The 12322-nt window shown below is 46.4% G+C and overlaps 1 protein-coding gene across 1 annotated transcript in view; it reads right to left on the bottom strand.

Moving 5' to 3' along the window:
* Positions 1 to 380: 380 nt before the first annotated feature.
* LOC104258435 (tetraspanin-15-like) overlaps positions 381 to 12322 on the bottom strand; it is a 45340-nt gene continuing 33398 nt past the window's right edge. Inside the window, exons 6-8 of the mRNA XM_009813540.2 lie at positions 10679 to 10732; positions 9972 to 10088; positions 381 to 620 (exon numbers count right to left, since the gene is read on the bottom strand). Of these exons, the coding sequence (XP_009811842.2) occupies positions 381 to 620; positions 9972 to 10088; positions 10679 to 10732 (411 nt within the window). The remainder of the gene's footprint in view (positions 621 to 9971; positions 10089 to 10678; positions 10733 to 12322) is intronic.

Raw genomic sequence — 12322 nt, forward strand, 5'->3', positions numbered from 1 at the left:
CCCTCTAAAGATACCCCAAAGTGCAATGACGACAGTGCCACTTCCCTCCCCGATGGCCTGAACCAGTGCGCAGCGAGTGGAAGCGACTTTGCAAAACGCAACAGAAGTCACATTTATTGTATAAAAAAAAAACCCAAACAAAACAAAAAACCCAATAAGGAGATGTACAAACGCTTCAAAATGCCAAGGTAGCAAAAGGACCCCGGGGAGCTCATGTGCCCGCACAGTGCGTTGCATTTTTATAACCTTCCAGTGCTACTTTACAGTTTCCCCCAAAGTATCTCCTGATCCTGAGAAGATAAATCACATTATTTCCACATCCAACATCCGTCACCTCCCTAAGAGCTTCGCTCCAAGCTGCCTTTCAGTCCTCCACCTTCTCACACTTTGCTGTGGCAGATGGCGTCTTCCTCCTCCTCTTCGTCTTTCTCATCCTCAGCATTGACGAGAATGTAGCCCCCTTCCCTGGGCAAGCACCAGCACCATCCCGCGCCGCTCAGATCCACCGCCCCGAAGCCGAAATCCCGCATCTCCAGGATCCTGAAGTCAACGGTGTCCACCTTGGAGTAGATCTCGTTGAGCTTTTGCCAATACAGCCAAGCCATCACGAGGCCGATCACCTGCAAAATATGAGTGTCAGGGCCACTGTAGTCATGTAAAACCTTCCACAAGGTCTTCTCCGGCAAGGGATGCTCTCACCCGGACTTCCGAACCTGGCCATGAGACAAGAGAGGACAATACCCAGTAAAACCTTCTGCCAAAGCAACAGGCTCGTTGTTAAACTCATTAACGGCCACGTCCATCTCACAACTTCCCACATCAGCCCTGACAGAGGGACACGGATCAGTTGGACATCACCACGAGCATTGCAAAGAGAGAGGCAGAGGTCCAAGCTCTTGCTAAAATTAAGATAGTGCTGCAAGCATGGTGCTGCACGGGTTATTTCCCATTTCCCTGATGGCTGTCAGGCAATTCAAAAATAAGCGTTAAATCTTTAGCAGAAGGGAAAAAAAAAAAGGCATTTTCATCAGTGCAAGATTTCAAGCAGATTGCTTTGATTTCACCTGATGTTTCCTTTGCGGGACACACTGTGGTGGCTGCGAACAAGATGCCAGCGAGAGCACGGATTAGACGATAAGCCGTCGCGAGGAGCTATTTGCAGAGTCAATAAATAACCCAGTTGCACCCATGCCATCCATCAGCTGGAATCTCCTGCACTATTGCGGCGCATTGGGTTTGGAGCTGAAAACTGTTATTAATCATTTCTCTGGGTCCTAATCGATCTATTAAATAGTCTGGAAAGTGGGAACATTAAGAGAAATGGGGATAAGAACAGAGGGTTATAACGCATCTTAAATTAAGGACCATTTTATCCCACGGTGGAAAGGGAAAAGTATTTTCTCAGAGAAGGCTGCAGAAAATGGAGGCAAAAACTCCACAGGGAAAAAGCAAATCAGATAAGTGTTCACCCAGCAAGCTGAAAGCAAACAGGCAACCACAAACATCACGGGGGTTTATTAATTTGCCTTTCAGAGATGGAAAAACACCCCGCCATCCGCACGAGCAGCTTGTGCCTTGCACAGAAGCTGCCCCAAAACAGCTCAATATTTATTTTTTCCCTCCCAAATTCACCTGGAGGTGGATCCCAAGGGGACCCCCTGGATTGACAGCTCTTCCTTCAACAAGTCAGGAGAAGTGGAAGACCACGTCCCTTGAGATGCTCTGCCAAGACGGAGAGTCCTTCCTTGAGGTCCTCACTTGGCATTTGCCCCATTCCCTCTTTCCTAACTGCACCCACCATTCCTCAAAGAGCATCCTGCTTATTTGAGGTTCCACCTAATTACTGCTAACAAGATTAATCACCGAAAGAACAGATGAGGTGCCGGAGGCTGCTGCGTGGTCACGGCTAGCAGCTCTTTCCCGATTATGGGAATTACAGAAATGCTGGATTTGTGCCATTAAGGTTCTTTGCTGGGAAAGACAACTGCGGATGCTGAAGAAAAACTGAAGTCTGGAAACATCTCAGCATCTCCTTTTGTTACCCAAATGGCCTGAAATCAGGTTATCTTACAGCACCGGTAACTCTTGTGTATGTACCTGCGTAACTCCCCGCTGCCCTCAAAATATTCACTGCTGCGCTGCATATTATACCTCCATCTCAGCAGGCAACTCTTTCCCAAATACTCTACGACGTTATTTCAGTCTGCGTATGGAGACGGCGTTCATCTCCCACTCAAACTGTGCAAGATGCATTTGCTCCCCGAGAACGTGCGCAGGACCAAAATTGGGCTGTGCAACCTCGCGGTCACCTGGGATGGAGCTTGCTTTCGGCGGCGAAGCAAAAATACCAAAACCAAAGACTTTGTCAGGGTTCTGCTCTCCTACCCCATATCTGTCCCCTCTTTTGTCCCCAAAAGCTGCAGAAACCTCCAGGCAGGGATGCAGGAGGTCAAGGCTGGTTGGAGGATGCTTGGAGATGGCTCCGTCTCTCCATGAACTGTAGGGAGAGCCCAGAGCAACCGCTCCCACACGGATCAGGATAATAAGATTGTGCTAATCCATACTCAACAACAGAGCCTTTAAGGATTTAAAAAGTTTTAAAATACTATTTAAATGTATGTCAAGCTTTAGCATTATTTACTTCTATTAGCGTGTCATCACTGGGCAGATTAAAATCCCACTGCTGACACAGTGAAAGGACCAAGCAAGCAAAACCCTTTCAAATGACAAATTTTAAGGCAAGCATGTCATTTTTCCCTCCCTAAACCAAACAGTAATTCAGAAAAGATTGGTGTTTACAATAAAGTCAATGCAAATGGATCCAATCCTGCAAAACCAGCCAGATTCAGGGACATCACCCCTCCTGCTCCTCGCCTCCCGATGGCGATGCGACGCCCGAGGTACCGCAGGACGCAGCATCCCAGTTAAACTGGGGATTTCTTGAACTGAGTAAATTACCCCACGTCCTCAATCAGCAGCCTGCATCCCACAGCCTTCTCTCTCCTCTGAGTTATGAACCAACTTCCATTCCAGCTCGCCTCTAAATACCCTCTTTCACTTAATGAAAAGAGAAAAAGCTGTCAGGAATATAGATGCATTCAATATCCCCGGCACCAAGGGCACCATGTTTTCCAGAAGTAAAGAGACTTCTAACGTGAGCGCTGATTTTATTGCATCGCAATATGAAGGAAGGCGTTATTGCAGAGGAGCATGTTAACAAAATGTATCAAGTATGAGGCTAAAAAAAATTTAAAAGCTGTTTTTCTCCCTGACTTCCCCTCCCGGTGATGGTAATCACCAGCGAGCAAGGGAAGAACTGCTTGGGAGTTACTGCTTGCGGGTCATTTAAAGTTAGAAAATTGCCTGGCGTTCAGCGAAGTACAGAAACCACCGCTGCCTCGGGACGTCTCTAGTCTGCCGCTTTCGGAGCTTTTTTCCGGGGGATTTAAACGCGCAGGGTTTGCACGGGGGTGCAAGATCGTCGAGTAGCTGCTCTGACAGTACTCAAGAGCAGCTGCGGGCGTGAAATAAATCCAAAGACCTTTGCCTATCGAGGGAAGCAATAAAGCACGCAGACCCACCGGGAAGTCACAATATGATACATATAGATATAATTTTTGCAATGATATTGCAATAGCATTGATTATATATCAATGCAACTATATATATTGCAATCTGCATTGATAATGTTATTTGTAATTTAGTGGCACCCAAAGTCAGGGATCCCCTGCAGTGACAGCCACGGAAAAAACCACCCGGCCCAGGACATTATTTGAGAATTACTGCCTCGCTTCCCGTCCGGACACTGCAGGAGGGAGCGTGCAAAGGCTTGCCCAGGCATATCCTTCCTGCATCCTTCCCTTCGCACGTGGTTTCCTCCCCGCTGGGGCACGCCGCCCACCTCGCCCTCTGCTCCCCGGCCACCTTGAGCACGAATCAAGAAAGGAAACTTTGCAAAACCGACCATCACCGGTAGAAGCAATGATAATCACTATGGCCATGCAGATACCTGAATATTCTAACCCACTAAGCGCACGACGTTGCACCAGAAAGGAGATATCCTGTTGCTTTTTTTCTTTTTTTTAAAAGAACAAGATAAATATCTAAATGCACAGCAAAACAGAACGAGGGGCAAATGCCTGCTGCCATTTCCCACCTCTCCAGCTCCTCCCAGTAGCAGCTCGGTGGCCTCAAGCCGATCCAAACTGGCATTCTGCACTGAAGACCAGCTGTGGCTGAAGACCTTTATCTCCATCTCTCAGCAGCGCCTTGGGACTGCCCTGGAAAGCCACGGCTGAAATCTGCCCCAAACCCATCCAATTTAGAGTAAGGAACTTCTGCGTCTTCATTTTCAACCAGCAAAAGGGTGAGCGGGACGTCTGCTGTCAGCAAGGGCCAGCCATAAATTCTCCTATCCAACCCATCCAAGCAGCTAAAGGAAATTTGTGTCCATCAGAGAGGAAAAAAAAAAAGCACTCCAAAGCACAAATCCTCGGGGATTTTGTCTTGGACTCCCAGGGGCTGTACGATGCTTACGAGCCACCTGGGAAGACAGGGAAATAAAACCCATTCATCACTTGCAGCTTTTCATATCCTCCCATGCCGCTTAATCAAACCCCTCGTTTGTATTTCTCCTGTCCCTGCGAGAGGGACCTCCCTGCCCCAGCAAAACCGTGCGGGTTCACGCAGCCAGGCAAGGGAAATCTGATTATTTTTCTGTTTTAAGCCCCAGTTATAAATGCTCATTTAATCCCAGAAGGTTCCCATGGATGTCTGCAAGTACCTGCTACTGGAAGACCCTTGAGTTTTCTCTATGCAAAACAGCAAAAGCTCAAAAAGCAAATTAAAACCCCCATTATTTTGCTCCCAAACTTGCAATTCTTTCTAGCCAACTTAAAACATTGACACTAATTATAACTGGGTGCTGTATCATGATTAAGCTACGGGTGTTGGCCTGTCTGGCTGAGCAAGGACACCATCCTGCTGCTGTTCCCAACTCATCGTTCCAGAAATTAAACAGTGATTGCCCCTGCCACGGCAAATGTCTCACTTCATCCACTGCTATTACTCCAAGGCACAAAGAGTCATCTTTATATTAAAAGAGATATCCGGAAGAGATTGGAAATACGTGGTCTGGTGCTTTCGGTGCCTGTTCTCCGCTCTTTTTTTGTGGTGGTGGCAACGAAGCATCCTGGTTCTCCCGCACGATCCATCTCAGATAAAACCTAATATTGTACTTCTTGGGATCAACGCTTGCTCTCTCCTTCAAAGCCAAAAGCCCTCTTTCCCCTTGGAGCTGACGGCAGCCAACGAAGACTTTTTCAAACAAGACAGCATCGGTCCTAATTACCGATTTCCTACCAACATCACAAGACGAAAATTAGATTAATATGGAAGTTTGGGATGCTTTAACACAACTAATGGTTATTCCTCCTCTTCCAGCACTCGAGGAAGTTAAATATATACAAGTATTTGAGACTACGCTCCAATTTCTGTGGTTCTGGTGCAGCGCAGAGCCTTCTGCAAGACATAAGCCACGTATTCCTGTCTCCCACGTCGGTGCCGTAAGATTTATTACAAGGATCTTTGGCGCTCAGCTCCATCCTTGCCAAGCCCCAGCTTTGCTCAATGTCTCGTAGCGGCTCCACTTGTTCTTTCGGATTAAACAGTTTTGCATTAGGAATAGGTCTCAACGGGGCTGATATGGCCGAGATCTAATTGCAATATCCTCCTCACTGGGAAGTGCTCGTTGATTGATGGCTCGTGTCTTCCACGTTTGGCAAAAGGAAGCATGCTCAGAGTCAGGAACATTTTTGGAAACAAAGAAGGAAAGGGCTCAAACGCTCATTTTCACTTTATTATACAACAAGAAAAAGGTCTGGAAAACCACAGCTGTTTTCCCTTAGGGGTGTGCACACGCATGTGTGCATGTGCATGCGATCAGTGGCTGGACTTGGGGTGGAAAGGTTGCATTTTGGGCCCTGGCAGAGCACTTGAAAGGAGCTCAGCTCCTCAAGTCGCATTTTCCTGGGCAATCAAACATGCAAGGCTCAATTTGGCTTTTGCTTAACAAGGACAAAAATTAAGGATGCAAAATAGCAACAAAACAATGCTCAAGAGCCCTTGCAAGGCGACACCATGATTAACCGCATCCCGCTGCATCACAGTCCTGACAAAACCAACTCTGGCCATGGAGAAAATAATCCATCAGCCCAACGAGGGTCTTCTGCAAGTAAAGCTTTTTGCAAGAAAACCCTTCTCCATGCAAACGTCACCAGCTGCTACTCAAGCGTGTGCCCGGCTCCGGAGGTCCTTGCCCATTTCAGCGGCTGTAAAGCTGGATCCTGCTAAACAGAAGAGCTGAATCATTTCAAGCTTTCCCACAGCTAATCAAGTAAAAAGCAAGCATTTATCTTTTACTGACTTTTCCTTCCATAAATTGATATTTATAGACCAGGCTTTTGTACAGGTCATGGACTGCAGATGGAAAAATCCCCTTTATTCCCCTTTTCTACTACATTAAGGACGTGTCAGCCGCTTGAAAATATACCGCCTTCCAGCCCCTGAAGCAACTACGATACTAAAAAGCAAACAAAACACAAATTAATCTTGCAAAGAAAAAGGGAACTTTGGCAATACAAAGCCCTTTACACAAGGAAACATTTAACATTACTGTCACCCAGAGACAAAGACGCCAACCTGCAAAATGCCTGTTGCAAGTCTAATGCTGCGTTTTTGAGGACTGAAATAGTTGATCTTCCGGATTTATACTCTTAGGAGGGAACATCTACCTCTACACTGATGCCCTATTACGCTGTAGCTGCTCCAAGCGTAGAGCTTTGGAGATTGATGAAATATCAAGGCGAAACGGAGGTAGCAACAATTTACTGCAAGTCGGCTGTGCCGCGGTCGATAAATATTAACCCTTGGCAGTGGCCTTTCAGAGATTTTTTTTCTTTTTAATTGGACTTGCGCCACTTTCTGCTTCTTTAGGATGGAGAAAAAGGGGTTGAAGAGCTTTTTTATGCACTTGTTTCTACCTTATTGGTAGAAACAACAAACGTAGCCTTGTGGCTACGTCTTCACCTTGCTAAGGAGGATGAAAAACCATCAGAAAACATCCCCTGCAAAGACACGGGAATGGAAAAGTTGGAGATGCTTTTCCTGAGGTCAATATAAAAGCTGCTGAAAGAGCACCTGGGCATGGCAAAGGGGAAAGAGCAATGCACGAGGTTGTTTGGCTTATTTTAACTACAAACGCGTTTTATGCATGCTGTAAACTTCTCGGATAATCTTGCTAGAGGCTGGGAAGGTAGGGATGCAGCCAGTATAAAACAAATTTATGTGCTTTGCTGCACCTGCTGAAAGATCTGGGGTTGCTTCATAATTAAACACAACTAGTACGAGGCCACAATGTGAATTTGCCATTGACTGCCAGCGACTAAATTAAAACGTCTTTTTGAGAGCGATATGAAATGCATCACGGTTTGGCCTCAGTCTGCAGCTTGGCTGAGAAGAAGGGCAAGGAGACGGGATTGTTACTGGAGAATGAAACATGGGGGAAAAAAAGAGAATTAAAGGTACTCTGCAAAGGCAGAAAAAATAATTGAGTTGCCGCATTTATGCTTCGCTCTGAATGAAGTAAGACAAATGAACACAACCACTTCCCCACTCCTCAAATGGGACTTTTTTTCCCGATTGCTTGATGGCTTACTTAAAAAAGGCAGAGACAGTCATGATTTAAGAGCGATCATAGAATTACAAATTCCCTCTGCCTTGCACCGGCTGGGAGAGAGCCTGGCTGCCGCGTGGTGACGTACCCGGGCAGGATTTTTCCCTGCCTCCTCACGCCTTCAGTCACTTCAACACCCAACAGGACCCAGCAGATTTACAGCTTTCCCCGACAGATGCCCGCACGCGGGAGAAAGCAAAACCAAGCAGCCTGCCCTGTGCCCTCGGCCTCTTGCACAGATATTTGGGGAAAAGCAGAAAAGACTTAAAAATTCAGTAACCTCCCGCATGATGGAAAGCCAAAATTTGATGGTTTCCCACACCTGAGCATGATGGAAAGACAACACTGAAAGCAATAATCACGCACCCTCCGTGAGCGCTCTACGTCAGTCAAAATTTTTCTTGGGTCCTTCTTTCTGCAGAGGAAGAGCCGGTTGCTTACCCCAAATTCAAGCTCCAATCTCGGGCACGCGGATGATGAACATCAGCCAAGCTCAAATCCCCAACCTTTGAGCCCTCAAGCTGCTCGTCACCACAGACGAGGCTGAGGTTTGATCCTAAGGAAGAGCAACACTTTGAGGAAAATTGGGCAAAATCCAAAGCTGGATCATGGTCCCAACCTTCTCCCCAGCATCCTGCAAGTGTTCCACCAAGGTGGTTCGCAGCTCCACGGCCAGGCACATGTCCCGTGCGGGACATGACAAATACCCAAGGGCCAAGGATGGGACAGGTCAATATGTTCACTCTTCTCAAAGCTCAAGATACTGTCACCTCCCCGCATCAACGGCGCCAACCCCTTCCTCTTTGGATCGGCAATTCGAGGACAGTATTCCCACCCCAGCTTTCTGCTGGCAGCTGCTGAGGATGAAGCTGTTTCTGGGCTGACAGTTCCTGGCAACACAGATGGCCATTTATAACTTAATTCCCTCCAAAACTTGACAGAATCAAATCCGATTTATATTTAAAACCTGGAAATCATGAGCAGATGGGAAGAACGAGGTTCTTCATCTGAAGAGCATTTAACGGCACGCCAGAAAAATCACAACGCTTGCTCAAAAGCACTTGATATTCATCAAGGCTCAGCAATCCTTATTGCCATCTCTGGTTTTTCTCCCCATCCTTCCCAATTAAGAGCATCATGTTGGCAGGTTAATGGGTAACGCAACAGGCAGCTCCTGTAATGGGCTCTCGACATCCAGCGAGGCAGATGGAAGCGGTCGCCTCTATTACGGTACTTTCTCTCCCCATTTCTGTGCCCATTACATTTCCTGGTGGTAGCACAGCGGAAGTCCATTGCTCATCAGCATGCTTTGGAGAAAGCACTTTAGAAATGCGGAGCATTTCATGGGCACAAACTGCTCCCCCGTCTTGGTTTTTCATGTGGATCATCTGAGAGCTCAAGAGGAAAGCCCATCCTTTGAAAAATTAGCTCAACGCATCACATATTTTCCCAACAGCTTCTGCTTTATTCAACCACTATTCTACCTTTCACTGCAAGCGGAAACACATAAAAAAATAAAATTATTTCATTCCTATTTAGATAAAACCCCATATCTGGAAAGCATCACCAAATACCTCCAGTGGCAAACCCAACGGTACACCCAATGAGATAAAAAGAAAGCGCTTGTTTGTGAGCCTCGAAAGGAATCAAAAAAAGGATCAAATCAACCCTAAATCACCAAATTTTTGTCCAAAATAATTCTGGAAAGATCTAAGAGAGATATTCACCTCCTTGCTAGCAAAGTGCCAACGGTGTTGCAAAGGGGTAGCCCCAGCTGCAACCCAAAATTTCTCTCTATATCGAGCATCTGTGATGGAGAGCTGAATTACCTGTGCTGGAAAGTTGCTTGGATCCTCAGGCATCCTTAATGGGAAATGGATTTCCTGAGGCATGGCAAATCCTGCTAAATTTAAGATTATGGTTTATTTTGGTTAATATTTATGCTCTATTTGGAGAGAGCTGTAAAAACAAATGTACAAGGATTCACTGTGCCTTGCTTTTAGATGCTATTACTTGAACAATAATAAGATTTCAGGAGCGCGTTACAGGACAGCCATCACCGCAGCTGTAAACTGTTAATTTTGCTAAGACTGCTCTAGAAAGTGCTGTGACGTTTCCCACCCAAGACACAGATCTCAGGTTTAAATGGAGAGGGAAAAAAATAACTAAAAATGTATTATTTTCCCCCTCCAGCACAGCAAAAGAAGCCGAGAGGATGCCGATCGGATCCGCCACATACCTGTGGAAGCAGCAGGGAGCAAACGATGCCCAAAGTGGCCTCGAAGTTGTCTTTGAGCCAGAGCCCGACGGCGTGGATGCAGCCTCGCACGTGGATGACGTTGAGCAGCTCCAGGCGCTGGAAGCAGAGCAGAGAGAAGCATCGCGGTTTTCATCCAGACATTGGGTTTGGGGGTAGATGTTAATTCTTGCGTTTGCTCCTTCTTGCGAGCCAAAGGAGAAGTGTTGCAGGAGAAGTGTTTGGGAATTGATTTCTTGGATTGGACCTTTCCCTGGGTTTTCTTGCCAAAAAAACGTCCCTGGGAGCTACGTACCATATGCACGGAGATACTGCAGCTCTCTGCTGCCACACAGCCCCGCCGTCACCCCTGAAAGCCTCAAAATCAGCTTCTCTCCTACCACCAAGCCTCAAAAGACAACTCAGGACCAGCATTTCCCGGGCCTGATCCAGGAGAGAGCTCCTTGCTCTCAGAAAGGCCACGCCAGAGCATGTAGGGACTACCCACACGTGTCACGAGCCTGCCCGTGCTCTGCGAGCCTGAACAACACCCTGAGACGCCAGGGAAAAGCAATAAAAATGAATTTATATACAGCAGTAACAGCCATCCTTGGTGGGGAGGAGCTTACCTGTAAATAACCCGTTTGTTTTAGGGGGATTGGGGAAGGAGAAGCAAATCCTGTATGTACGAAGGAAAAAGCCAACATTACCTCTTTATCGAGCGTCCTGTACCCACACAGGGTGTTAATGACTTCTCCAGGGACCTGCAAACAGAGAATTGGTGAACAGACTTAGCTCGGAGAAAGCCAACGGGGAAATACAAGAAATAAGAATAAAAAAAAATCAAGAAATAGAAGAGCTCGCCCAGTTGTCTCGACCATTTGGCATAGCACAAAGCAAGCAGCTACCCTCAAACCGCGCTTTGCTACTGCAGGCTCCTTTTTGCCCAAATGCAATGCTGAAACCATGCATGTTGGCAATAAGTTGCTGGTGGTTTTCATTATTTTTTTAAAACCGCTTCCCTCTCTGGTTTCTGCTCTTTTGGAGGATGCCCAGGTCCCCCCAACGTTTCTCCAGTGATTTGAGCCGGGACCACATCCACATCACATGAACGTTTAGCGAAGCAGCTCTTTGGAAACATTCCCTTGATTTTCTCCTTGTTTAATTCCGGCCACCTTTTCAAACACCTTCAGTCGTGCCTCTCCTTCATAATAAAGGGAATTTCACCGGGATTAAATGTATTGGGCTCTCCAGAAATCAAGTGGGAATTTCCCCAAAGTCTCCCAGCACTTTGGGGAGAAACGTAAGGATTTTAGACATCCCCAAGGCTTAGATCTTGTTGGCCAACAAAAATGTTTCAAGAGCTACAGCTAATGAGAGAAATCCCGGCTAAACGCTGCTATTCAGGACCTTTATAAAATAGAATCAAACCTAATTCCTCTGCTTCTGTCAGGATGGAAAAGAGGTACATTTTGGGTTACAAAACTGATTTGTGCTCATCCCAAAAAAAGCAAAGCTGGAGAGTAGCTCCGGCACATCCTGAGCTAGTTGGGCACTTTGCACCTCTTGGAATTGATCTTCTGATGGGCTTTTTTTCGGGCTTGTTTCATGGATCAAACAGCAGCTTCCATAACGCCATATATTTGTAAAGGGGCCTTATGCCCATAAAATAATAATGTGCTGAAATTATTACACTTTCAGAAAGATGGCTTTGACAACCAGTAAAAGCTCCTGGACAACAAAACAAAAACATCCCGTGCTGCAGAGGCACAGAGATGAAAAAGAGAAATTGTGCACATTTAGGTGTAAATTATACTTTCCTCCAAGACACAGCATAAAAGAAATGTGCACCTCCGGACAGACTCCAGCCATAAAGCTGCAGCGTGTTCCTCCTGTAATTGGTAGGGAAATTATTCCAGCGCTACCCTACCAAGAGCTTCTGTACCTACCACATTGCTCATGGTGCTATCAAAAATCCCATCTCTCACCACTTCAAGACACTATTTACAAACTGGGCATAATTAAGGAGGCTAATCAGGCTCTGTGCATATGAAAGACTTGTGGGGAAATCTGGAGATCAGCAGCAAAGCACCCATCAGGGTCGATGAGAGAGATCCCATCCAGGGTTGGGACCATGAAATGGGAAGCCTTCAGCATAAGGGGAATTTGCAATGCTCTTAAGGTAAATGCTGTTGCCTGCAGTGGTATAAAGGAACCTGTACATCACCAAGGATCCATCTATTTGGTTTACATTAAAAAAACCCCCACTTTTCTTGACAGCTTTCAGTTGTCCTTGCTTTTCAGACTCATTTTGGTGGACATCACAGGACCCTTGCCAATGAAACACCATTGCT

This window comes from Gavia stellata, chromosome 31, assembly GCF_030936135.1.
Source record: "Gavia stellata isolate bGavSte3 chromosome 31, bGavSte3.hap2, whole genome shotgun sequence".
In the NCBI taxonomy this organism is placed as follows: Eukaryota; Metazoa; Chordata; class Aves; order Gaviiformes; family Gaviidae; genus Gavia; species Gavia stellata.